General features: G+C 37.3%; 3 protein-coding genes across 5 annotated transcripts; all 3 read right to left on the minus strand.

Annotated features, from left to right (window-relative positions):
- Window positions 1-4,314: 4,314 nt before the first annotated feature.
- Window positions 4,315-11,137, minus strand: LOC133736637 (TMV resistance protein N-like). Of its 2 annotated transcripts, none has more exons than XM_062164205.1 (6): window positions 10,632-11,137; window positions 9,135-9,641; window positions 7,941-9,030; window positions 7,513-7,821; window positions 5,633-7,429; window positions 4,315-5,359 (listed from the first exon to the last, which is right to left on the minus strand). In XM_062164205.1, exons 2-6 carry the CDS (start codon window positions 9,623-9,625, stop codon window positions 4,841-4,843), a joined length of 4,206 nt encoding a protein of 1,401 aa, XP_062020189.1. In that variant the 5' UTR covers window positions 9,626-9,641; window positions 10,632-11,137; the 3' UTR covers window positions 4,315-4,840. The 2 variants fall into 2 exon arrangements, with proteins under 2 accessions (XP_062020189.1, XP_062020190.1); XM_062164206.1 differs by having other exon boundaries at window positions 9,135-9,646.
- Window positions 11,138-14,447: 3,310 nt separating this feature from the next.
- Window positions 14,448-17,370, minus strand: LOC133736638 (glutathione gamma-glutamylcysteinyltransferase 3-like). Of its 2 annotated transcripts, none has more exons than XM_062164209.1 (8): window positions 17,213-17,370; window positions 16,950-17,106; window positions 16,623-16,861; window positions 16,313-16,476; window positions 16,110-16,161; window positions 15,462-15,689; window positions 14,828-15,340; window positions 14,448-14,614 (listed from the first exon to the last, which is right to left on the minus strand). In XM_062164209.1, the coding sequence occupies exons 1-8, from the start codon at window positions 17,285-17,287 to the stop codon at window positions 14,570-14,572; spliced, it is 1,473 nt and encodes a 490-aa protein (XP_062020193.1). In that variant the 5' UTR covers window positions 17,288-17,370; the 3' UTR covers window positions 14,448-14,569. The 2 variants fall into 2 exon arrangements, with proteins under 2 accessions (XP_062020193.1, XP_062020192.1); XM_062164208.1 differs by having other exon boundaries at window positions 14,784-15,340.
- A 643-nt stretch (window positions 17,371-18,013) lies between these two features.
- On the minus strand, window positions 18,014-22,753 carry LOC133738220 (glutathione gamma-glutamylcysteinyltransferase 1-like). Its single transcript, XM_062165684.1, has 8 exons — window positions 22,501-22,753; window positions 21,556-21,712; window positions 20,878-21,116; window positions 20,539-20,702; window positions 20,093-20,144; window positions 19,324-19,551; window positions 18,696-19,205; window positions 18,014-18,366 (listed from the first exon to the last, which is right to left on the minus strand). The coding sequence occupies exons 1-8, from the start codon at window positions 22,573-22,575 to the stop codon at window positions 18,280-18,282; spliced, it is 1,512 nt and encodes a 503-aa protein (XP_062021668.1). The 5' UTR covers window positions 22,576-22,753; the 3' UTR covers window positions 18,014-18,279.
- Window positions 22,754-24,047: the final 1,294 nt, after the last annotated feature.

A 24,047-nucleotide genomic window follows, 5' to 3' on the forward strand; every position in this document is an offset into this window, starting at 1 on the left:
TGGTAGTTTCCGAATAACTGAACATGCAGCTTACGAATGTGGTCACTACGTATCTTTATGGGGATCTAGATACGGAATATAATGAAGGTTCTTGTGAACTTCATTTACCCAAGTCAAGTGGCTCTAGACCACGGAGCACTAAAGTGACTACTTGATTGGGAAGGGATATGATGAACTATGCCCACGCATTTCCATGACAAGTTCTGGATTTACAATTGTCGCGGTTTATGTTGATAAACATAATTGGAACCCATGAAAGTTAAGGGAAACTGCTGAACACCTCAAATCCAACTTTGAGAGGAAGGACCTTGGGAGAACACGGTTTTGTCTAGATTCAGAACTTGTATACCGTGTCAATAGATGCTTAGGCATTTTTATAAAGTCAAAGATGCACTCCCATGGTCGTCTGTAGTCTTGGCCCTAAGAGGGATCCGTTTCGTCCCAGGGATGATGACGAAAATGTGTTAATGGCAAAAGTGTTTACCTGAGTACAATAGGCGCATTATTGTACTTATTACAATACAAGACCGGACACCTCAATTGTTACAAACTTGTTGGCTAGATATAGCCCCGCGCCAATGCAACGTCATTGGACTGGTATAAAGACAATCTTTCGTTACTTAAAATGTACGATAGATATGGGCTTGTTCTATCCCTGCAGAGAGAAAAGAATGACGGAAGAATGAGAACGGATCTCATTAGCCCTAGGCGCTGTCCAAAACATTGTGACCGGCAATGCCGCCGCCGCCAAGGGTGGCCGACGTCATCCTCCTCCCTTCCATCAAAATGATAGTGATGTTTTGATGGGATTTGCTGATACAGGGTATCTCTCTGACCCTCACAAAGGTTGCTCCCAAACGGGTTATGTCTTTACCATGGGAAGCACTGCGATATCTTGGAGGTCTACAAAACAGACCCTTGTTGCTACTTCCTCGAATCATGCGGAGATTATTGCTCTACATGAAGTTGTGCGTGAATGCATATGGTTAAGGTCTGTAATTAGACACATCTGAGGAACTTGTGGTTTGAAGTCTACCACAGATGAACCTACATGCATTTATGAGGATAATGTAGCTTGTATTGAGCAAATGAAATTAAGTTTCATAAAGTGCGACAACACCAAGCATATATCGCCTAAGTTCTTTTACAATCAGCAACAACAATCACTTCTAAAGATTGAAGTAAATCAAATATGATCAGAGGATAATGTAGCGGACTTATTTACTAAGTCGTTACCTAAATCCACCTTCGAGAAACATATGAAGAGCATCGGATTGAGAAAGTTATCCGAACTCCCATGATTGTAGCAATCAGGGGGAGGATGATGTCTACATGTTCGATCTTGAAGAGTGAAGGAAGTGTTGTGCTTTTTTTGTCCTTCGACCGGGGTTATTTTTGTCCCACTGGGTTTTTGTTACCTGGCAAGGTTTTTAGTGAGGCAACGATCAAAGCGTCATCACCAAGTTTGAACGGCACAAGGGGGAGTGTTGAAGGATGCTGTATTCTAGTGTGCCTCTTCAAACTAGGGTTTAGTTCTAGAGTTATAATAGGAGAAGGTTCTAGATTTCCTTATTGTATTCAGATTCTATTACCTTGTATATAAAGGGCTCCTATTATCAATAATAGAACACACAATTTCTCTCATCATTCTCTCAAATCATATTTTCCTACAACATGAAATGAGCTTTCCGAGATATTAAATAGAGATATTTAAATCAAGGTCCAATTTCGTAGTTCAATAGTGGATGCAGTCCGGTCACTTTTTCTTTGTTAATTGCGGTCCATTAACTATTTGTTCTGTCCAATTTGCCCCTTCAAGTCAAGAAAGGAAACAAATTTAAATTACCTGATTTTGCGAAATTTTCATTATTATTATTTTTAATTTTTCAAAGATTGAAATTGAAATTATTAATTATACATAATCATTCCAAAAATCATGAATAAATATAAAATGAACATAACTAAACAATATAAAACTTAAAACATCAAGTCAACCTAACTACGAGGTATAATTAAAGAACTTGAAATCAATTTAACCAAAAAGTATGCAAGCATGAGTGTTTTACCTCATAGAAAGGCATATATTTTTACCTCGCAAAGAGAAAATATGGTATTCTAGTATAAACCTAACTAAAAGGTGGAAAGTGAAGAACATTAAATAAACCTACCTATAAGGAACATATAATTATAGAACACGAAATCAACATAAAAAATAGGGCTAAAGTCTGTTTAGTCCCTGTACTATGCCTCTCTCATCGTTTCAGTCCCTGACATTCCAATTTAATCTGAAAAGTCCCTGAGGTCTCAATTTCCGTCTAATAGGTCCTTTTCGGGGGAAATTATGAATTGGCCTTGGGTGAAATGTCCAATATACCCCTCAGTTATTTCTTTTTTCTTTTTTTTCCTTTTTAATTTATTTTTTTCCTTTTTTTCTTTTTCCTTTTTAATTTCTTTTTTTTCTTTTTTATTTTTCCTTTTTAATTTCATTTTTCCTTTTTTTATTTTTATTTTTTTCCTTTTTCCATTTTATTTTATTTTTTTTCTTTTTTCTTTTTCCTTTTTAATTTCTTTTTTTCTTTTTTTTCGTTTTCCTTTTTAATTTCTTTTTTTTTCCTTTTTAATTTCTTTTTTTCCTTTTTTCTTTTTTCTTTTTCATTTCTTTTTTGCTTTTTAATTTCTTTTTTTCCTTTTTTATTTTTCCTTTTTAATTTCTTTTTTGCTATTTCTTTTTTTTTTCTTGTTCCTTTTTAAATTTTTTTTCCTTTTTAAGTTCTTTTTTCTTTTTCGTTTTGCCTACTTTCTACTTCCTCAACCCACCAATCCTATTCCGATCAAACTCCACAACCCATCTGTTTCCCAATCAGCTCGGAAATTCGCCGCTAAACCACTCCCCTCTTGTTTTCACAGCCTACTTCTCTCTCTCCCACTCAAATCCCACTCTCTCTCCGCATCAAGCCTCAATTTGGAAACTTTTCACTGAAAATTACCATTTTTTAACTTTTCACTGAAAACTACCATTTTTTCAAACTCAGAGGTTTTTGGATCTTGCTCAAAATGGTGATTTGGATTTTGGGTTTGGTTGAAATGGTGGGTTTTGATGGCCAAGTTGACAAAAACCAGAAGTGAAGAAGAAGAATAGTGATGGAAAAGAAAAAATGACCGTTGGCGTGAAGAACAAGAATTGGGGTTTCGGGTCGATCTGGATTGGTTCGCCGACGTGGCGCTACTGATGCAGCAGAATACGATGGTCATTAAAAAAGAAAAAGAAAAAAAAAAGGAAAAAAGAAATTAAAAAGAAAAAAGAAAAAAGAAATTAAAATGGAAAAAGGAAAAAAACAAAAATAAAAGGAACAAGAAAAAAAAGAAATTAAATAGGAAAAAGAAAAAAAGAAACAAGAAAAAAAAGAAATTAAAAAGGAAAAAGGAAAAAAAGAAAAAAAAGAAATTAAAAAGGAAAAAGAAAAAAATGAAAAAAGAAAAAAAGAAAGAAATTAAAATGGAAAAAGGAAAAAAAATAAAAATAAAAAAAGGAAAAAGAAAAAAGAAAAAAAAGAAATTAAAAAGGAAAAAGAAAAAAAGGAAAAAAAATTAAAAAGGAAAAAGAAAAAAGAAATAACTGAGGGGTATATTGGACATTTCACCCAAGACCAATTCATAATTTCCCCCGGAAAGGACCTATTAGACGGAAATTGAGACCTCAGGGACTTTTCAGATTAAATTGGAATGTCAGGGACTGAAACGATGAGAGAGGCATAGTACAGGGACTAAACAGACTTTAGCCCTAAAAAATAATATGCAAATCTAGACCTCATATAGAGGTATAATTATTTTCACCTCATAAAGAGGTATGTTTTTCACTATATATGTCTAAAACAAAGGTAAAAGTTTAGCCACGTACTATACCTAATAGGCTAATATGCAGATACCTAATAGGTTAATATACTGAAATTTTGAGCTCTTAATACATATACTACAAAAATTACGTAATGTTTACCTTAGAATAAGATTCAATAGTGGTTTGTCAACCAACAATATACGCACACACACGCATGTTCTTTTCCAGGTTAAAGGTAAGTTAAGAAGGAAATGTGAAAAAAAAAAAAAAATGAAGAAGAAGAAGAATAGCTACCATCGATGGAATGATTTACACCAAAAGGACCACAATCGTTTAGGGCCGACAAGAAAATACCTTGACCATAGAGCTAAAGAAGGAGAACCACATTCATAAAATACTTGACATTACATATAAGAGCCACGACCATAGAACCTTTGGTGTTGAAGAAAAACATTATCAAAATATTGCTTTAGAAAGATTCTTAACTTATAGAAGACATCTTTTAAGTTAGAACAATTTTAGGAATGATTTACATTAAATATCTTATTCAATTTCATATCAATTCCATAATTTTATACCAAATCAATAAGAATAATTTAAGAAAGATATGCATCAAATATGATATTAAATTACTAATCAGATTGCTAATTTTAATCCTATTAATTCTTGCTTTTTATGTGCAAAGACATTCAATAAGGACATATTAGTCATGTAAAAAAGAAAAATCAATAACGATTGAGTCAGCACGATGGAAAAGGAAATAAATTTGAGGTGGCAGCTGAGTCATTGGACCGCAATTAACAAGAAAAATTGATGCGGACTACAACCAATATGGAGTCTAGTTTTTGGACTTTAATTTAATTATCCCTATTAAATAAAGGCATTTGACTATGAGCATCTCTTTTCACTACACTTTGCGAGAGACTTGGATGGCATGATCTTCCTAAGAGCTAATTAACAATTCCAACTGACTAGGTCTAGACGACTCCTCACGGCATCTCAGCTTCATATGCGCGTGATATCCCTAACAACTTCATCGAAGAAATCAAATTCTGGGGAAGACAGCAGGCCAATCCCACACTTCTTCACAGTGGGTCGTTTGGACCAGTCTAGAGGGTAGAACTCAAAGAAAGCCTCCGTAACATTGTAAAAACTAGAGGGCCATTTTGCTCCATCTCCTTTTAGGGGAGTAAGATACCACATAACCACATAATGGGCATTGGCACTTCCAGCTCTATGCTCAACGAAATTCCAATTATCCAAACAGCAATTAAACTCGATGGTTTCACCATTGTTGGTTTTGAAATAGGATTTACATCCAAATCCAAAGTGTAAGTAAAGAGGAAAATCATTATGTCTGTCGAATGCGGCAACGGATAGAGTAAAACCTAAGAAGTTCGTATCAAACCAATTAGGAGGAAGCTTGATTTTTATTGAAGATCCTTTAGTTTGATAGCCAAACCACTTTGGAATTTCATTTCCCGGACATAAAATTGTAATTGAAGCTTTTGCATCCCAACGTTCCTGTACCATGAATGCATGTCATGATTATTTAACTCATCAAGAAAAATAGCAGTTGCTCTTAAAGCGTAATTTGTAAGAAAGCAGAGGGAGTGACTTTGTGTGTGTGTTAGAGAGACAGAGACATATACATGACCGCAGAGATGACCAGACTCATCAAGAAAAAATAGCATTTGCTCTTAAAGCGTAAATTGTAAGAGAATAACAGTGAGTCGTGTCGTGTGTGTGTGTGTGTGTGTTAGAGAGAGAGAGAGAGAGAGAGAGAGAGATACATACATGACCGTAGAGATGACCAGTTTTTTGTTTAAACTTTGATGACGCGATTGCCATTAGAAAAATTCTAAGCTGTGCATCCAATCCCATGCCGCTCCATGCATTCTGATCCAGTCTTAAGCAACTAGAGAACACATGTTTGTCATCAGAAACCTGATATTGATCCCAACCTTGTCTGACTGTAGTCCTCGAACTTAACGCTGTCTTTCGTCCCCGGAAGTCATAGGCATCAAAATGTTCTAGAAGCAATGGGAGCTCCGGTAAAGATTGAAGACTGTTGCAATCTCTTAAGTTTAGATACTCCAGCCCCGAAACGTGCACAATGCTTGCAGGTAATCTCTCAACCATGCTTCCACTTAAATTTAGCCTCCGCAATGATGATAAGCTAATGAGATCATCAGGGATTTCTAAAACACTGCAATAACTGAGCTCTAGTCTTTTCAAAGAGGGCAAACCGACTGAGAAGGCAGGCAAGTTTCTAATTTTCGAACATCCAAAAATGATGAGACTTTTAAGACGATTTAAATTGTAGATGCTGCTTGGGACAAGCTCAAGGTTTTCACACATACAGAGCTCCAATGTTTCAAGTCCAATCAGATTTTCAATCGACCAGGGTAGCTCCTGAATGGCTGCTTGATATAAATGAAGATGACGAAACCATAGCACAGGCTCCAGGATTTTGGGGAAGAATCTGAATAAGGTTGCGAAACCTTCTAGAAGAAGTGGGTCTAAATCTTCTAAATTGCGATTGTAGCTAATTGCAAATGTTTCGGCCCAGTAGTTTGTGACTTTGAATTTGGAGGACACAAGGTGTCTGCACCCTTTGACATTCACCGTTTTTTTTTTTTTTTTTTGAAAGGAAACATTCACGGTTTTTAACAATGACAGGTTAATAAGAGCAACGAGGTTTAGCTCTGTAAAAAATTTGAAGTTACTAAAGTCTAGCTCCAGTACCAGATCAGCTACTGAGGAAGGCGATGGCAGCGCTGACTCTAAAAAATGGAGTTCCCTACAACCATCGAAGACCACAGATTTAATTTTGTAGATGCTGCTTGGGACAAACCGAAGGTTTTTGCAGTTAAACAGCTCCAACTTTTTTAGCCGGACTAGATTTTCAGTCGACATGGGTAGCTCTTCAATCGCTGTTTTACTTAAATTTAAAAACTCCAGACCTTCCATAGGCTCCAAGATTTCTGGGAAGTCCTTGAATTTACAGCAACCAAAGAGAGAGAGTCTCGAGAGAGATTTCAACTTACAAATGCTGGTAGGGAGCCTCACAAACTTTTTGCAATTTTCCAGTTGAATTGAAACGAGGCCAGAGACACACCCGATTGATGAGGGTATTTCTTCAATTGCTGCCCCAGTCAAACATAAATGTCTTATATTCCTCGGAAGTTCTGAAAATCTGCCAAGAGTTGAGCAGCCAAGTAGACCAAGAATTTGGAGAGAATCCAGGTTGCAAGTGCTGCTTGGAAGATTCTTAAGGTCTTGACAGTACATCAGGTCTAATGATACAAGCTTCTTGTGGGACCAAATTGATGCAGGCAACTCTTCTATTGCAGTTCCACGTAAATATAAGGTAGTCATATTCACCGGCATATCTGGAAGATGTTTAAGACTTGAGCAGCCACTAAGATTCAGAGAGGTAAGCTTGTCAAGATTTTGAAAATATGTAGGGACTCGAACTAAACTTGTACAGTTCTGAAGTTCTATATTCTCAATCGGACTCCGGGAGAGATCTGGAACTTTAGTTAGGTTCTTCGAATGACTAAGATTTATCTTTCTCAACTTCCCAAGATTCTGCCACAAGATAATCAAAGAGAGATGTCAACATTAGCTTATCTACTTTTTCACTGCATTTAAAACACAACTATATAGTGTACCTGGTCTTCAGTCCAAAGTTGCTCAACTTGGCAATTGGGCATATGAAGCTCAACAAGATAGTCTGGAGAAAAATCTGATGGCAATGATTTCAAAGGGTATCCGTCCCAGTACAGATATCTAAGGGCATCAGGAAGAGACGAAAGGCCTTCGGGAAGGTACATTTTGCAGTGCGTCTCGGGAAACTCATCACCAGAGTTATATATTTTGAGCAATCTTAGATTATGCATGTCTTTGAAGGCTGCACCTCTCACATGTAGCTTTGTAATCTTAGACATATCAAGGAATATGGCTTCAATTGTTCCGGTTCCCTACAAATGAATAGCAGAGTATACATAAGCATGGTATATACAAGTAGTAATACAAAAAACTTACCAGGAAAAACTCCTATGTGGCCTTTCTTTAAGAAAGTGAAGAATTTGTCTCTTACTGTATTATGTTTAAATACTTGACAGATATCCTCAGCAATCCACAACCTACTGCGTTTTCCATGCTCCTTAGGTTCACGGACAATTGCACGACCCATTTCTTGTATCAAATCATGCATCCACAGGTAGTTGTTTTTGATTGATATGAGAGACATATCAGTCAGAACTGCAATTCCCGCATCAGCACAGAAGTCACAAGTATCCAACATTCTTTTTGCATAATCTATCTTCTCCCCTTTATAAAAGCATGCAATCTCAAGAAATATCTCTTTCTGTTCCTCGTCTAATCCATCATAACTTACTCTCAACACATCCTGAATTCTTTTGTTGGGAATCTTTTTCAGTTTAATCAATTCACTTTCCCATTCTCTTTTTCTCTTGCAGTGCAATAGGGAACCCAAAACCTTAAGAGCCAACGGAATGCCTTCAGCATAACTTACCACCATTCTTGACAATTCTGTATATTCAGCTGTAGGACACATATTTTTGAAAGCATTTAAACGAAAAAGCTGAAGGGCTTCATCTTCATTTAATTGCTTAACTTCATATATCTTATCTGCTCCTCCAGTCTTAAGTAGTTGCATATATCTAGTTGTTATAAGGATTCTACTTCCAGGACCAAACTGAACATCCTCTCCAACTAAAACATCTAGTTGCCTTGGATCATTCACATCATCAAGAACAATGAGGACCTTCTTACGGCGGAGCCTCCTTCTATCAAGAGTTGAACTTACAGATATAGTGCCCATATTCAGATTTTCTTGGTCTAACAAAACACGAAGAAGCTCCTTTTGCAACTGATTTAGTCCATGACTAGTCTCTGATGCTTCCTTAATATCTCCAATAAAGCAACAAGCTTCAAATTCCGAAGAGAGATGGTCAAATACAGCACGAGCAAGGGTGGTCTTACCTACACCACCCATACCCCATATGCCTACAGTCCTGACATCTAGAGAGTCCAAACACAACAACCTTTCAACTTCTCGAACGCGGCTTTTCATCCCTACCAGGCCCTTCAAAACACTAGATGATCCACCATTCAATTTCACTAAAATAGCTTTAACAATATCCTCAACTAACTTGGACTCAGGCCTGGCATATATATAGAAGAAAGACAAACATTATTCAAATAAGTATACCTAAATGAGCTCCAAGTATTAGAAATCAATACAAGAAACAAAGAGTCAGTGACGTACCTTATTTTGTGAGAATCAAACCCAGATAGATTTGCAGCACTTGTCAAAGCATCCCTCCACTGGCGCACCATCTCCCCCCTATCCTCGAAACGTTGTTGAAGTTGAGCAAACGCAGCTGCATAACTCCCCTCCTGTCTCCGCACATGTGATGGATTTACGTCGTAGAAAACAGGTATAACAGAGCATCCATATTTCTTCTTGCATTCGAGTATATGCACAAGCTCATCCAAGCACCATGTAGAAGAGGCATAATTCTCCGAGAAAATGATTACCGAGAGCTCTGATTCCTCTATTGCTTTGAGAAGAGCGGGTCCGATTTCATCTCCTCTCTCGAGTCTGTTATCTATGTAGGTTTCAATTTTACTCCGGCGTAATGCAGCATGAAGATGACTGGTGAAACCGTCGCGGGTGTCCTCGCCTCGGAAACTGAGAAACACGTCGTGCTTTTCTCTATGGGGGATAACAGCAGTGGAAGAGGAAGAAGCCGCCATATATACTCCCTGCAATCTGGACTATCCATATTCAAAAGTAGTAAGTTGCAGAGATTGTTAGTATTTGTGGATTTGATACCACTGTTGGAATTTGGTGCGGAAGCTTTAGAAGTAGTAGGCTAGGACAATGTGTTTAGGACTTCAGTTTTAGGAGCAAGAGTTTGGGAGGAGGAGTTTAGTAGGACACTTTGAAAAAGAGGAGATGGTTGAGTAGTTAAAACAGAGGAGGTGTTTTGTATTAGAAAAGAGGAGTTTTTGATAAGTAATGGACAATTCTTAGATTCATTCCTTGGGTAAACGAACATATTCACCTCTATTATCGATTAACATACTTTTACTTAATAAATTTATCATCCAACGGTCCATATCTTAGATTAGCCTTTAAAGATCATTTTTGTGAAAAATCAATCGAATAAGAAATCGTTTAATTATCTAATTGAATTAAACAAATGGATGGTTCTAACATATGATGAATCGTCCATGTATTTTATAGAAATGAATAACTAAAAGATTTTCAATTTGATTGATTTTTTACAGAGCTAATCTTTGTATGATGTTATGCAACATGAATGGTTAGATTAGAAAATTATAAAGTTAAAATACATAATTACAATAAATGATGAATATGCTCATTCGAACCTAAGAATTGTGAATTGTCCTTTTGATAATTGATGGTTAGTTCATTACATGGATATCTCTTCATACATATATATAGAACAAGTCCACCGTCTTGTTCCACCGACCTTCCTCATGTCACTTGTTCCACCGACCTTCCTCTTGATACTTCTAGATACAAATTTTCTTAATTACATGGTCACCAACACTAGCTTATGTGGTTAATTGTTAACCACACAATTATACGCTACACTAGAACTTACTAGATAACATTAATCTAGCTAGATTTGTACAAGTTCTAGATTAATCTAGATAACTAGAGAATAGTTTAGAAAGTATCAACGTGCATTACTGTCTCAACAGAGATATTGCAAATGAGAGAAAAACACACCTTAGAATCGATGCAAGAGATCTTTAGAGAAGTTGCAGTGGAGCCTTGATCTGCTGGCTTGGTAGCAGGAGAGAAGGTATGGCAGGGCAGTCAATCTGAGAGGTTCGGATATTCCAGATGATCAACCACTCCCGACCGACATGAGTATGTTTCTTTTCCAATAACAAATGATGCAGAAACGCGCCGAAGGGAAATCATTAGATATGACGAGGAAGTTACTCGAGCACTTTCCGCGAACTAGTGGAGGACTTGCAGAGAAGCAAACTAGAGAAGACTTGGAAAGATGAATAGATCGAAGTCCGAATCTGCACCCAGGATAAATTATGATGGGGAATGCATGAGTCACGATTATGTGAAAGAGTGACAATTTCAGGAGACGGAATATTAGACCATGTCAATAGACCGAAATTTGATCTGGATTGAATATATCATGACATTGCATTTGATGTCTCACTCTCCTAAATGCTATTTTGAGTCATGGTTGTCCCAATAACACGTTCTGCATCTCAATGGCCACAAGTTATAAGAATTTAATTATGTACATGGACACTTATGTCATATGTCAAACATTATGTATTAATCACATTGTTGGTGGTTGGAGCAAAGCTTACTCCTATGGATGTGATGTGATGTGTTGTCCCAATAACACGTTCTGCATCTCAATGGCTACAAGTTATAAGAATTTAATTATGTACATGGACACTTATGTCATATGTCAAACATTATGTATTAATCACATTGTTGGTGGTTGGAGCAAAGCTTACTCCTATGGATGTGATGTGTTGGGGTGAGGCCATTAGAATCCTCTCCAATATTGTGTCACTGTAATCACTATCTCACAATATTAACTAGCCGATACACGATTCAGATGAAAAATGTAATTTGCATTCTTAGGGATTTTGCCATTTTAGGCTTCTTTACGTCCCTAATACTCCTATGAGTGGCTCAAGTTGTTGCTGCCGAATCTAGATCCACTAGCATCTGTCCATGTTATCTCGCAATAGAAGCATCGGACAAAGCGATTCGTTACGAAGTACATCCATGTTATCTCCTATTACAACTATAGAAAGTAATCCTAGTTTGATAAGGCACACATAAATGGAATATCCTTCAACAAAGACAAGTTTGAGTCTGAATCATAGTTGACCCAACTTTGACCCACGTATATTCTATACATATATATGCCATCCACCCTTAAACCCTTCGGGAACCCACAGCCAGTCTCAAAAATCATGAAGAAGCCAGAAGTTCGCGAATCTGATGACGAGGAATATGACTTCTCAGAACCTTGCGACTCTAGTGAAGAAGAATATAACTCCTCAGAATCTTGTCAAGACTCTTCTGATGATGATGAATCAGACTCCTCAGAAGAAAACTCGATCGAAACTGAAACGGCTGCGTCCACAGTGACGATCTTGGTGAAGTTTTCGTCCAGCAAAGAGGAGAGGAACTTTTTCAAACTAAAGAGTTCAGATACCATCTCCCGCCTCAAGACCATGATCAAAACCGAGCATGGCGTCCCAAGAAAGCGCCAAACCCTAGTTTACAGAGGCAGAGTGCTTGAAAACCACGAAACCCTAGCAGCATGCAGGGTCAAAAGGTGGTCCATTATCCATGCTATTTTCTGTCCAGAAGAAATTAGCAATCCCAATGTGGGTGGGGTAGACATGGCTGTGAAAGTAGCGTCTGATGCCTTGAGGATGGAAGTGAAACCCTGGTATACCGGCCAAGAAATAAAGGCGATCATGGAGAGCATGGCGGAGATTTCCTTGGGCGATCATGTCCTCAGCCATTGGGGGAAGCTCATAGAGGATTCGAGTCGCGTATTAAGCACTGAAGGCAGCAGCAACATGATCAATAATGAGGACCAGCCCCCGATTTATTTACTGTCAAAGTTTCAGATTACTGCACGAGGCTGTGGTTGGGAAGAGGTGATTATGGTGAGTGAATCACATACTGTCCTAGATGTAAAGAAGATGGTTGAAGATTTTGCCGAGGTGAAACCTGAAAACCTGATGCTTTGTCATGGCAATGGTGGCGATGATAAGATGGTTTGTCTCGATGATGATGAGAAAACTCTTCTCTTTTATGATGTAAAAGAGAAAGCTACGATTTGGGTACTTGGTAGATCTTGGAAATTGACCATCAAGATGCCACAGGTGGGAGATAAATTCGTGCTTAGCTACGATAAGGTCGGTACCATAAAGGATATTAAGGATTATATGTAAGAAGATGGGGATTCCATGTAGCAGTCAGAAGCTTTTTCGTAAAGGGCGGTTGCTTGATGATGAAGCAGCATCCCTAGAAACATTCAACAACCAGCTGGAAGCTGAGAATAGTGTTATTTATGTGACTTTCGGGGCTGGCGATGATGACCAAGACGACGAAATAGAAGATATAAGCTTAATATTTGAGAGAGACAACAATGAAAAGGGTTTGATTGAATACAAGGTGGTTTATAAGAGCGAATCAGATGAGAACAGTGAATCAGGTGAAAGCAGCGATTCTGATAGTGAATCATCAGATTTAGTCTCTTCTTTCGAAATCAAGTTGAGATCATCTTGCACGATTTTCGATGTCAAGGCAGCAATCGAGAGCCTAAACAGCATTCGAATTTGTACCCAAAAGCTATACTGGGATGATCAAATTCTGGAAGATTGGGAAACAGTGGACGACGACATTACAAAGTGGTCCAGTGTCCCTGCTCCATTAACAATACACTTTGAGACACCCAGTTCTAGTTCTAGTGTGGGGGCCAATAAAGAGATTGTTTCTGCAGTTGACCGTGCAGACGAAACCCTTGAAGATGTTTTGGTTCCACAAAAGGTGCAGGAAAGAATCCATGGGCAGCCAGGTTTCTTCCTCGATGGTATTTTACTCGAGGCATGCACATTGCTTCCTCAGATTGAAGCTGGTTCTGTTTTATGCTTAAACAGTGTGGTGCAGATAAATGTTACTGGGCCGAATGGTGCAACCACCAAGGTGCATGTGAATCCTTCTTACAAATTCAAGGATGTAAAAGAGAAGATTGAACTAGATTGTGGAATCCCATTTGGTTTACAGAGACTTACTCATGATGGTGATGAACTTAATGATGATATGACTATAGGGCTTTATGAGGCATCGTTGGGCAGTCTGTGGAAATTAAGGTGGAACTTTTGTGGTACTTCCTGGTCATTCTTCTACCCATGGTACAAGGATTGTTGCAGGACTGGCTAGCTTGTCATATTCACTACCGAATGTGGTGCTCATTTTATGTTACAGTTTAATCTATCTTACGTTTATCTCTTCGGGTTGATTAGGGTTTTCAAGGTTTGGATTTTAGTTTATTAATTTAGTTATGTCAGGTTCCTGCTAGATTTCTGGTTTTCTTCTGTTTTCGGATTCTGTTCTTCTATTCTATCCTTCTGTCTAATTTTTCTTCTTTAGCTGCCTATTCTATCCTGAATCTTTCTACATTACTTCTCAGGTTGTGCAGCATCACAAGTAGTACTAGAACATCAGGAAAATAAATGGATGAAAAAATGCTCGACTAATACGCAAATTACATTATTTTATGAAATTTTTCATTCTTTCAGTTAGTGATTTTCCTTTTCTAGTTTAGAATAGCTTGGTTTTCACTTTGCAGTCTCTCAAGTTGGTGTATGCTCTGGATATCACTAGTGAAAATTTTTATACTCAATGCTATTCAGCTATTCTTTCCTACTGAATGCCAATGATTTAGTAAAAATGTTACAATTACACCATGACTCTTTTACCATTTACTTAAACAGACTACAAAGCAAAATTCCTAATTAATCTTGTTGTACAGTTGCATGATAAATTGAAAAATTTCACCAAATCTTTCAAAACTGTCATTGTTTGGTATGCTTAGTTAATAAATGCTTCAAGAACAAAAGCAGAAGTAAATGTATAGTTACGAGTGACAAGCTACTCCACTAATCTGTCATGAGAAAGTGAATTTGCCGTCGCAAGAACAGAACCTGCAATGGGGACATAGCACATAAGTCATTGAATAAGAATCTGTCCTCCATAGCGTGCATGTGTGTGTCTCAAATTTAGTATTTAAAAAATTTACAGGCTTCTCCATAACTAACAGTGTTTGTTGCAGTAGTGTGATCGGGTGGGCAGAATCAAGTCTTAGGTTCTAACCTGATTAAACAATGGAGTGATAGAGAAAGAGAGAGAGAATTCACCTCCCCTTGAAGCAAAGTGGGTAGGCAATCAGTTGATACAAGACCATTAATCTCCGCCAGTAGCTTCTCTTCTTTAATGCCTGACCATGTGAGTGGAGGCAGCGCCAATAGAAGTACTGTGAGAACATCACCTGTAGATGGATGCATGCCTATGCAGCTACCTTGATAGAAAGAACACAAGCTAGTTGGATCCGTTTGACATGAGGGAACCAGCACATCAACTCCTTGTTCAGTGCCATCAGTTGTTACAATACCTGACACCACCGTTGCAGGATTATCACCTGTGGACTTCAAGAGTTTAACATCAGTTGGTGTACAGCACGTTCCATTTGATGAACCAACTTTCCCACGCAAAATTTCTGCTCCTTGGCAGCAGACCTTTGCACCAATCTCAGGCAACATATCTTTACCAACTGGTGGTGTGGTTTCTTTACAAAGTGAGCTTTCAGAAGCCAACCATCGAGTTACATGTTTGTAGAGTTCTGTCTCTCTTACTTGTTTCATTACCTCTTCCTGAAATCCCAAATTATAGAAATTCAAAAACACAAATCTCCATCCAACTTTTTTTTTTTCATTTCAAGTAAATGCAGGAATGCATGCATGAAAACAGGAACATGAAAAAACCACATGGAACCTTAATGGCTAGCCTTCCTTTCTCCTCTTTGCTTAAGATCAAATGCCCATCCTCTTGTCTCCGAACTTCAGCAACCCATTTGACAAACTCTCTCAAGTTGGCAGGTGGTGATTTGAATAAAACAGAGATTACTTCCTGAACATCTTTTATTCCTTCCAACTTCATAAGTAGAGGAACATCTTCTATTAAGTACTTTGCAACACTGTTCCAACCTTCATGTCTGCAACTCTGTGGGATAATTCAAAGTTACACTTCAGATTGTTAGACTGTTACCATAGACTACCGCTGAGGAATTGAGCATTAATACAGATTATGTAGGGGAAACAAAGCCTACTGACTTTTCCAAATGTACAAGATTCGTGGATATACTTCTTGTATGCATATAGAATCAAAATAATCTGGGTTTTAATGGTTAACATTCCAGAGTCAGTTTAAAGACCTAATTTTCAACTCTTTTGGTCCATGTTCAATCACAAGAATAAAAAATAAAAATAAACGAAAAACAAAAAATTTCAGAATGCAACTTAAAATGGAGGATTTAGTAAACAAAATTAGTTAGTTAAATGATTCAAGAGTAATGCTGAAATTTTTCAGGAAGTAGCACAGGAATGAAGTTACTTAAAACACACCAGCCAATAAGAGCCATACCACAGTGTATAGGATAGATGGTGCTCTGTTAAGCCTTGAAATAATCATGTACCTGAAAGAGCCAAACTTCAGAATAAAGGGTTTGCAACTGAAGCATTTACCATCCAAAATAAAAAGTCTATGAGTAGAATTTATAAAAAAGAGTAGGCTAGAGCCAATGACTCATTAACTCCATTAACAACTAGAATCAAAGAAGGGCATACCCGCGACGATGTCCAGTTGCTTCATCAACAGTATCCATCGCCTCCCAAAGAAGTGAAAGAGGAACCCAATGGGGAGGATATTTAAATCTCGCAACATCCAAAATGAGAACCATATCTCTTGCAGCATGGTAGCCCCCAATTGGTGAAAAATGACCAGTTCCAGTCTGTAACGACAGTAACATGAATCTCCATCCTCTTTAAAATACCAATGGATAATCAAAGCCTACTGCTACTACATTCACATAATGAAAATTTGGTACAATAAAAGTAGACCATGAACCAGAACAATGCCAATAAGTCACTAAAGAACCTGCTTAAAGACACCTCTGTGGTATGAAGTGATGACATGACAATCCTCCGAAGAAGTACACGAAATCACACGTTTCCGAAAATCATCAATCGAGCTCTCATGGGTCCGAAAAGCTTCCACTTCAGCTCCATTGCAATGCGCCAAGCACGCAACTTTCCCAAATGTAATGCCTTCAGCTTTGATCTTCGCCAAAGGCTCACAGCAATCAAGCATCGAGTCATCAAACCATCTCCATGGCCCTATTATTAAATTTAACAAACCCCAAATTCCAAATTGAAATTAAGTAATCATTTCCAATTGAAACTAACTTCCCAAAATTGAAATTACCTTTCCATTTTCTTCCGGGATCAATAGCAAGGGCATTGAGAACCACGGCAAGAGTGGCCAACCCACAATAGGCCGGCTCCGATTGCGTTTGGTAGTAAGAGATGAGCTTGAAAAACCCTTCCATGGTTCCATTTCCCAAAGCTTGAGCAAACAGTTTCTGCAAAAACCCAGATCCCCAAAGCCCACAGAATCAGAAACCCAAATGCACAAAATATAATACCTTCAACAGAGATTGAGAAAAAGGGGTATTTCCGGAATTTTACCTTGCCTTCCGGGGAAGCAAACTCAATCGCAGGGGGAGAGGGAAGCTCTCTCCGGTAAAGACCAGCCACCGCCATTTTTTGTTTTGTTTTGGGGGGGTCAATGAGAGTGAGACCTCTTTGGCTTTGCTTTGAAATTTCCAATAAACAAGAAGAATCAGAATCGTCTTCTTTTTTCTATTGCTTTTTTTTTTTTTTTTTTTCTTTTCCTTTTATTTGTGGCGGGTATGTTCCCCGGTCACTGGGGCCCTTTTGCCTTTTTTGAATTCAAATATCAAGGGGCCGACCGCCGCCCTATCGCGGCGGAGCAAATTTTTGTTTTCTATGAGAACAAACGGCATGTCGTTCGGGGGTTGGTTGTAACGACAGTAAGTGGGAACTATTTGGTGGTCAACGCAATGGTTTGAGCTGGCACAGTCGTGCCAAGTTTGGTCTGAGTATAGCTTATGAGTTAAATAGTAAAAAGTGTTTGATGAAATTTAATAAATCAGCTTATATTAAAAGTTATGTCATTAAGTTGCTGCTTATAGGTCCAGTTTGAGATCACTCAGCTTCAATCATAAGCAGTTGTAGCTTTTAGTTTATGAAAGCTACTTTTTATCAGCTTCTATAACTTTTAAAATAAGAATTTTACAAAATCATAACTTACAAATTTAGCAACTTTTTGCAAAACATAAACTATGCCAAACTAGGCAATAGAGTTACCCAATGGTTTGAGCTGGCTTAGTTAGTCCAATGTTGGATTACTACTCTTATAAGTTATAATCTGATTTGCAAGGAGGATACTAGATATTAAGATTAAGATATACTAAGAAAAAATTTGGATATCAAAAATATTACTAAAAGGTGCAAACATAAGATGTCAAGTTTACAAATTGCCTCATGCTCAACATTTAACCCATCGGTCGGAATAAAAATGCCACTAATCCGTCCGTCCCGCCTTTTAGATATATAGCCTCAATACCCCTCTTTTCCTATAAACCTAAAAAGTACATCCCAGATGAGTAAATATAAATATTGCCCCCACTGTGCTTGGAGATATAGAAACATTGGGGAACAGGAAGGGAGTTCTAAGAGAGAGGCTCGCCAAGGTCCTCTTCTATCCTATTTTCTTGGCATCTCTTGAGAAGGTGGAGCTGACGTCGCAAGTGCAAAACCTGCCAAAGCCGGTAATTTAATGTTATGAAAAACGAGTTGTACATTGACCAATATCTACTGCAACAATCAAAGCTAAACGAGTGTGACAGTTTCATGATCAGCATAAGTTCAATAACAGTCAAAGTTTGCAATGGTGCTTAAGTTTCTGCTATATTAAAGTATTTCGAAAAAATATATATGTGAAGAATCTTAATCTCTATTCTGCTTTCAGAGACTTGAATTAATAGTTAATCTGAGCAATGCACTCAAATTAGCAAAACTAAATGAAAAGTAACACTGAAGGGATAAGTTCCAAAGAATGATAAAAATACTAAGATTTGAAAATTACCTCTTCTTGAAGCAAAGTAGGTAGACTTGCAGTGGAAACAAGGCTGTAAATTTCCTTCAAAAGCTTCACATCTTTGATCCCAGACCATGTCTTTTGAGGCAAGGCTAGTAGAAGTGCTGTTAGAACATCATTACTAGCTGGGTGAAGCCCAATGTGATTTATTGAGCCAGCACAACAGCAACTCGAATTCATTTGGGATGAAGGAACTAGCATGTCCACCTTCTCCTCACTTCCACCATTTACCACTGTACCACATATCACCGTGACTGGCTTGTCACCATTAGCCTTCAAGCATTTCACACATGCTTCTTGACAGCAGTATACCAATGGGGAGGCAGAGTTGCCCCATAAGATCTGTGCCCCATGGCAGCAAACACTGGCAGCAATGTTAGGCAAGTCTTCTTCACAACCAGAAGTTAAGTTTCTGCAGCATGAATTTTTTGAAGATAATAATAATTCTGACACATGTTTATAAAGACCAGTCTCCTGCACCTGTTTCAATACCTCCTCCTGCATATGAAAAAATTAGCACTCAGACTTTTAGGCTCAATTAACTGGAAGATGGTATTGAAGTTCATATAGGTAACATGAGGGAAGATTCTTTGCGAAGTTCAAAAGACTCAAACACCTTGACAGCAAGCCTAGCTTTTTCCTCCATGCTTAAGGTCTGGCCTATATCTTCTCGCCTCCGAACTTCTGCAACCCACTTGATGAAATCCTCAAAATTGGAAGGGAGAGACGTGAAAACAACAGACAAAACTTCCTGAATGTCTTTCACATCCTCTGACTTTAAGAGAAGAGGAACATCATCCATCAAGTATTTTGCAACGCCAACCCAACTCTCATGTTTACAGCTCTGCAAGAAGTCCGATACAAAACTAAATATCTTCACCGAGCATGTAACATCATGTAAATCCAAGATTTTTGACATTCAGCTAAATACATCTGTAAGATCATAAACACACAGAACCTAAGAGAAAGAGCATTCAACGATAACAATTCCAAAAAAAAAAAAAAAAGACTTCTATCAATGTCTGGCAAATCCAAAATCAGAAATTGAGGCACTCAAGTAACTTTTTTCCTAAGCTGTTGACTTTGGCAAATGGCCTTCCAGCAATGGAAGGCACCTTCAAAATTGTTAAGAGCAACAATACTCTTGAGAATAGGAAAATACTGAAGTTAAAATATCTAACTTGCTTCAAAGATACCAGTAGCAAAATTAGATTAAAAATTGCTCTGCACAATATGATAGGTAGAAGCCATTCTTGTGATGTAGTAGATTGGCTACTAAGAAGCGGAGGGAGGGAGAGAGACATGCACAATTAGAAAACCAGAAGACACTGTATGTATGGGAAACTTTAACTTTAAACTCATTAAATTGGCAAATTCAATCATACCAGGGTATAAAGCTGTCCTGGCTCCCTGTGAGGCCTAGATATAAGCATAAACCTGGGCATGAAACGAAGCTTAAGTCAGACTGTAATTTGACATTAAATGCAGGGCATAAGTCAGCAGAGAGAGAAGAAGATGAAATTCTGATGTTAAAAGAAATTACGAGTGAAGTTTTAGCTTGATATACATTGTTGACCAATTAGTTTCCAGGAGACTGTAAGAGTGAGCATTACAAAAATGCTACAAACAATCACAATGAATGCATGCCCAACTGGTGACCCTTACTGGTCCAAAAGAATGACCATCCTTTTCTGGGATATTAGTCATCATTTAGAGCTTCAGCACTATTAAGTCAATTTCTTCAGGAAAAGAAACAGAAATTTCTTGAGATGTGCATATCAATATCATGGTTATGAACTATGAAGTAATATTCACTATTATACAAGCTTACCCTCTGCGTTGTCCAGTAGATTCATCAACATTACTCATGGCGTCCCAAAGGATATTGAGGGGGACCCAATGAGGAGGATACTTAAAACGTGCAACATCCAAAATTAGAGCCATGTCCTTTTCAGCATGATAACCACCAACGGGTGAAAAGTGACCGGTACCAGTCTGCAATAAAGATATCTTCAAAGTTATAGGATCAACTAGATATTTGTATTTGATGCTCAATCCTTCAGAGTAATTTGCAGCATGTAAGGCAGGTGAATTCTAAGCGCATTAACAGCAAACTCAAAATTAGTTGATTAGAGATACAGCCAAAGGAAATGTAAATATTAGTTTTAACCTGTTTGAGGACTGATCTATCATATGATGAGATCACGTGACAATCATCAGAACTGGAACATCTCATGACATATTTACGAAACTCATCAATATTGCTATGATTAGTACGAAAAGCTTCAACTTTTGCTCCAGCACAGTGAGCCAAGCTCACTAGCTTCCCAAATGAGATGCCTTTAGACTTGACTGTTTCCAAAGATTCGCAGCAGTCTAACATGGACTCATCAAACCATCTCCATGGTCCTGTGGAAAAAAATGGAAGTGTACATAGTGCATTAACATGAAAGAATCTTAATGCATAAAAATCCGTAAGCTAGGAAGGTTTTAATCAACGCATTTGCAAATTAAAATGGAGTCAGAAATGAAGAACTTAATTCCAAACAGAAACAAAACACCCGCAAGGCCCGAAATGATAATGAGTAGCAGCATAGCGGTCAGATATTGGTCATTAAACCTTAAACTAACATTGGCAATGACACTGCCCATAACAGCTGAGACAATATGAATATCAAAAAGAGAACACTGAAAATTTACAGTCTTAAGCTATAGATAACAGTATGGATGTGATTAACAAAAAGGGCAAAGTGCTATAGTCTCAACTTGTGATGAATTGTAAATTGCCAATCACTACAGGAACAGAATGACATTTCAAACCTTTTCAATGATAAAAGTTAGATCTTACCTTTCCATTTCCTTCCAGGATCAATAGCAAGAGCATTCAAGACCATGGAAAGGCTCGCCAATCCACAATAAGCAGGCTCTGATTGGGTCTGGAAATAAGAAATTAGCCTGTAGAAGTTTTCCATAGTTCCCTTCTGAATGGCTTCAAGAAAAAGTTTCTGCATTTCCAAAACCATTAAATAGGGAATCAGGACCCAAAAAAAAAAAAATTTGGAACAGCAACACATGAAAAGCAGAAAAATCAATGACTGCATAAAAGAAAATCAAAAGCAGATAAATCCTTGTATAGACAAGTACTTATTGACGGTCAGTGGACCAAATGTAACAAAAGAAACACCATAGAGTAATCCTTGGTTTCTTCTATGCTTCAACTAGAGTAAGCTAGCAAGAAACATCAACCGCATGTTATTTTGCTCACAGAATCACATAAGAAGCAGCTTAAGTAACAACCCACTAAATGTGGTAGGATCCCCTCTATTGCTGCAGGTTAACAACCCAAAACACTCGAAACTTATGTAATTAGGTTAGACAACATAGCACTCATAAACATTTACCAAATCATTAGCTCAATATTCACCTTCCTCATCTGTAGATCTATCATTTACCCACTGTAAATTACAAAGTACGATGATCTTTTCAGTTTCCAATTACACATTTGATCTTTGCCAAAAAAAAAAAATTACACATTTGATCAACTTTACACCAATGGAGAACATATAAAAGAAATTCACATTATGTAGTAAATGGGTATTCACAGAAAATCAGGAAAAACTATGTGGATTCTTTTTGAAAAGGGAATTTTACAAAAGAAAGAGCATAATTTAGCACAGAAGCATGAGGATCGTAAGCACAAACATCTTTTTAATTGAAAAAAAAAATAATTAAAAAAGAGAAATTAAAAAAAAAGAAGGAAGTTAATGGGTGAGGAAGCAACTAAAGGTTGTACCTTTCCCTCTAAAGAAGCAAAATCGACTGCAGGAGGAGAAGGAAGGACTCGTCGGTACAGCCCAGCCATCGCCATTTTTCAATTCTCTTTTTTCTTTTCTTTTTTTGCTTAAATTAAACCGAGAATCGACCAAAGAACTGAAATTGAACTGAAAATATTAACATTTGCAAGTGGGATTTGGTGGGATTTGAGAGAATTCAAATAATGGGTTTCTATCTCTGTGTGTGCTAGGGTTTTACTGGATCGCCGATACCCCGCGTAAATTTACCGTTTTAAAAAGTCGGGGTTTTAAGTCTCCGTCAGGGGTGAAGTTGTCATTTTGATGAAAAGAAGATTTTATTTTTATTTTTATTTTTTTTGGGCCAGCAAGAAAAAGGAGAAATTTGATAATACTGACTTGACACGAGGGCAATATATGAAATAAGATTTTATTGTATTAAAAAAAAAAAATAAGATTTTATTTTATTTTGAAATTGAAAAAAAAAATTGGAAAACGGATTTAGGTATTAAATATCAAAGATTTTTAAAAAATAAATAAATTGTGCTCAAATTTCTCCTAAACTGTAATGTCATTTTCACTTCAAATAAAATTAGTCAACTAAGAATCTAGCTTCTCTCTATTTTTCCAAATTTTCTAGTCAGTCTTGAATAACCCTAATAGAACATATATAATCCTTTATGCCAATTTTACTAAAGGACACCAATAAGCTATTGAAATTAACAAATGATTGGAAAACTATCAACGTAGTAATGTGTCTTTGATACATAAGTAATATATGCAATATAGTTATATGAGGTTTCGCATATGCTCTCCACACAATGTAAACAACAAAGAAAGTTACACAAACACATGTAACGATTTGAGCATCTTCATAATCATTACTTCATAGTTCACACACTAGCTAGTTGATATGAAACTTTATCTCCTAATCCATGATGCTAGTTTTGCTAAATGACATTACATAAATTCATTAGAGACGAGGTTCTTTAAGTTCATATTTCTCCATTGACGGACCTACTTGAGGCCTAGATTGGTACGCCACTGAATCTCTTATCTTCTAAAACATACTAAACATACCGACACACACTTCTTTTTTAAAAGCAATTTCATACTGTTATCATAGATTGTGATGTTTAATCTAATGATACATACATGTCGGTTCTATGAACCTATGTATATGCATTACAATGTGTCACAAATTCGGGTCACATGCACATGAAAGAAAAGATTGTACGTCATCATCACTAACCTTGCCCTCGGAAGAAGAAAACTCGACTGCCGGAGGAGTAGGAAGAGATCGTTTGTAAAACCCATGACTGTACTTCTGCTCTTTTCCCATCACCTTTAACTCTGATGAAATCCTTGCTTTCACTAGAAGAAACTGCTCGAGATGGAAGGGAAGAAACAGAGACAGAACAAAGCGATGAAGAAGATTTGGCTGAACAAACTCATTTATACTATTTAAGGTCAAGGAAAACAACACAATAAACCTTTAATTGCCATATTTGATTCGTTCTTCTTTGAACCAAGAAGGAAAAAATTGATT

Source organism: Rosa rugosa, chromosome 3 (assembly GCF_958449725.1).
Source record: "Rosa rugosa chromosome 3, drRosRugo1.1, whole genome shotgun sequence".
Classification (NCBI taxonomy): Eukaryota; Viridiplantae; Streptophyta; class Magnoliopsida; order Rosales; family Rosaceae; genus Rosa; species Rosa rugosa.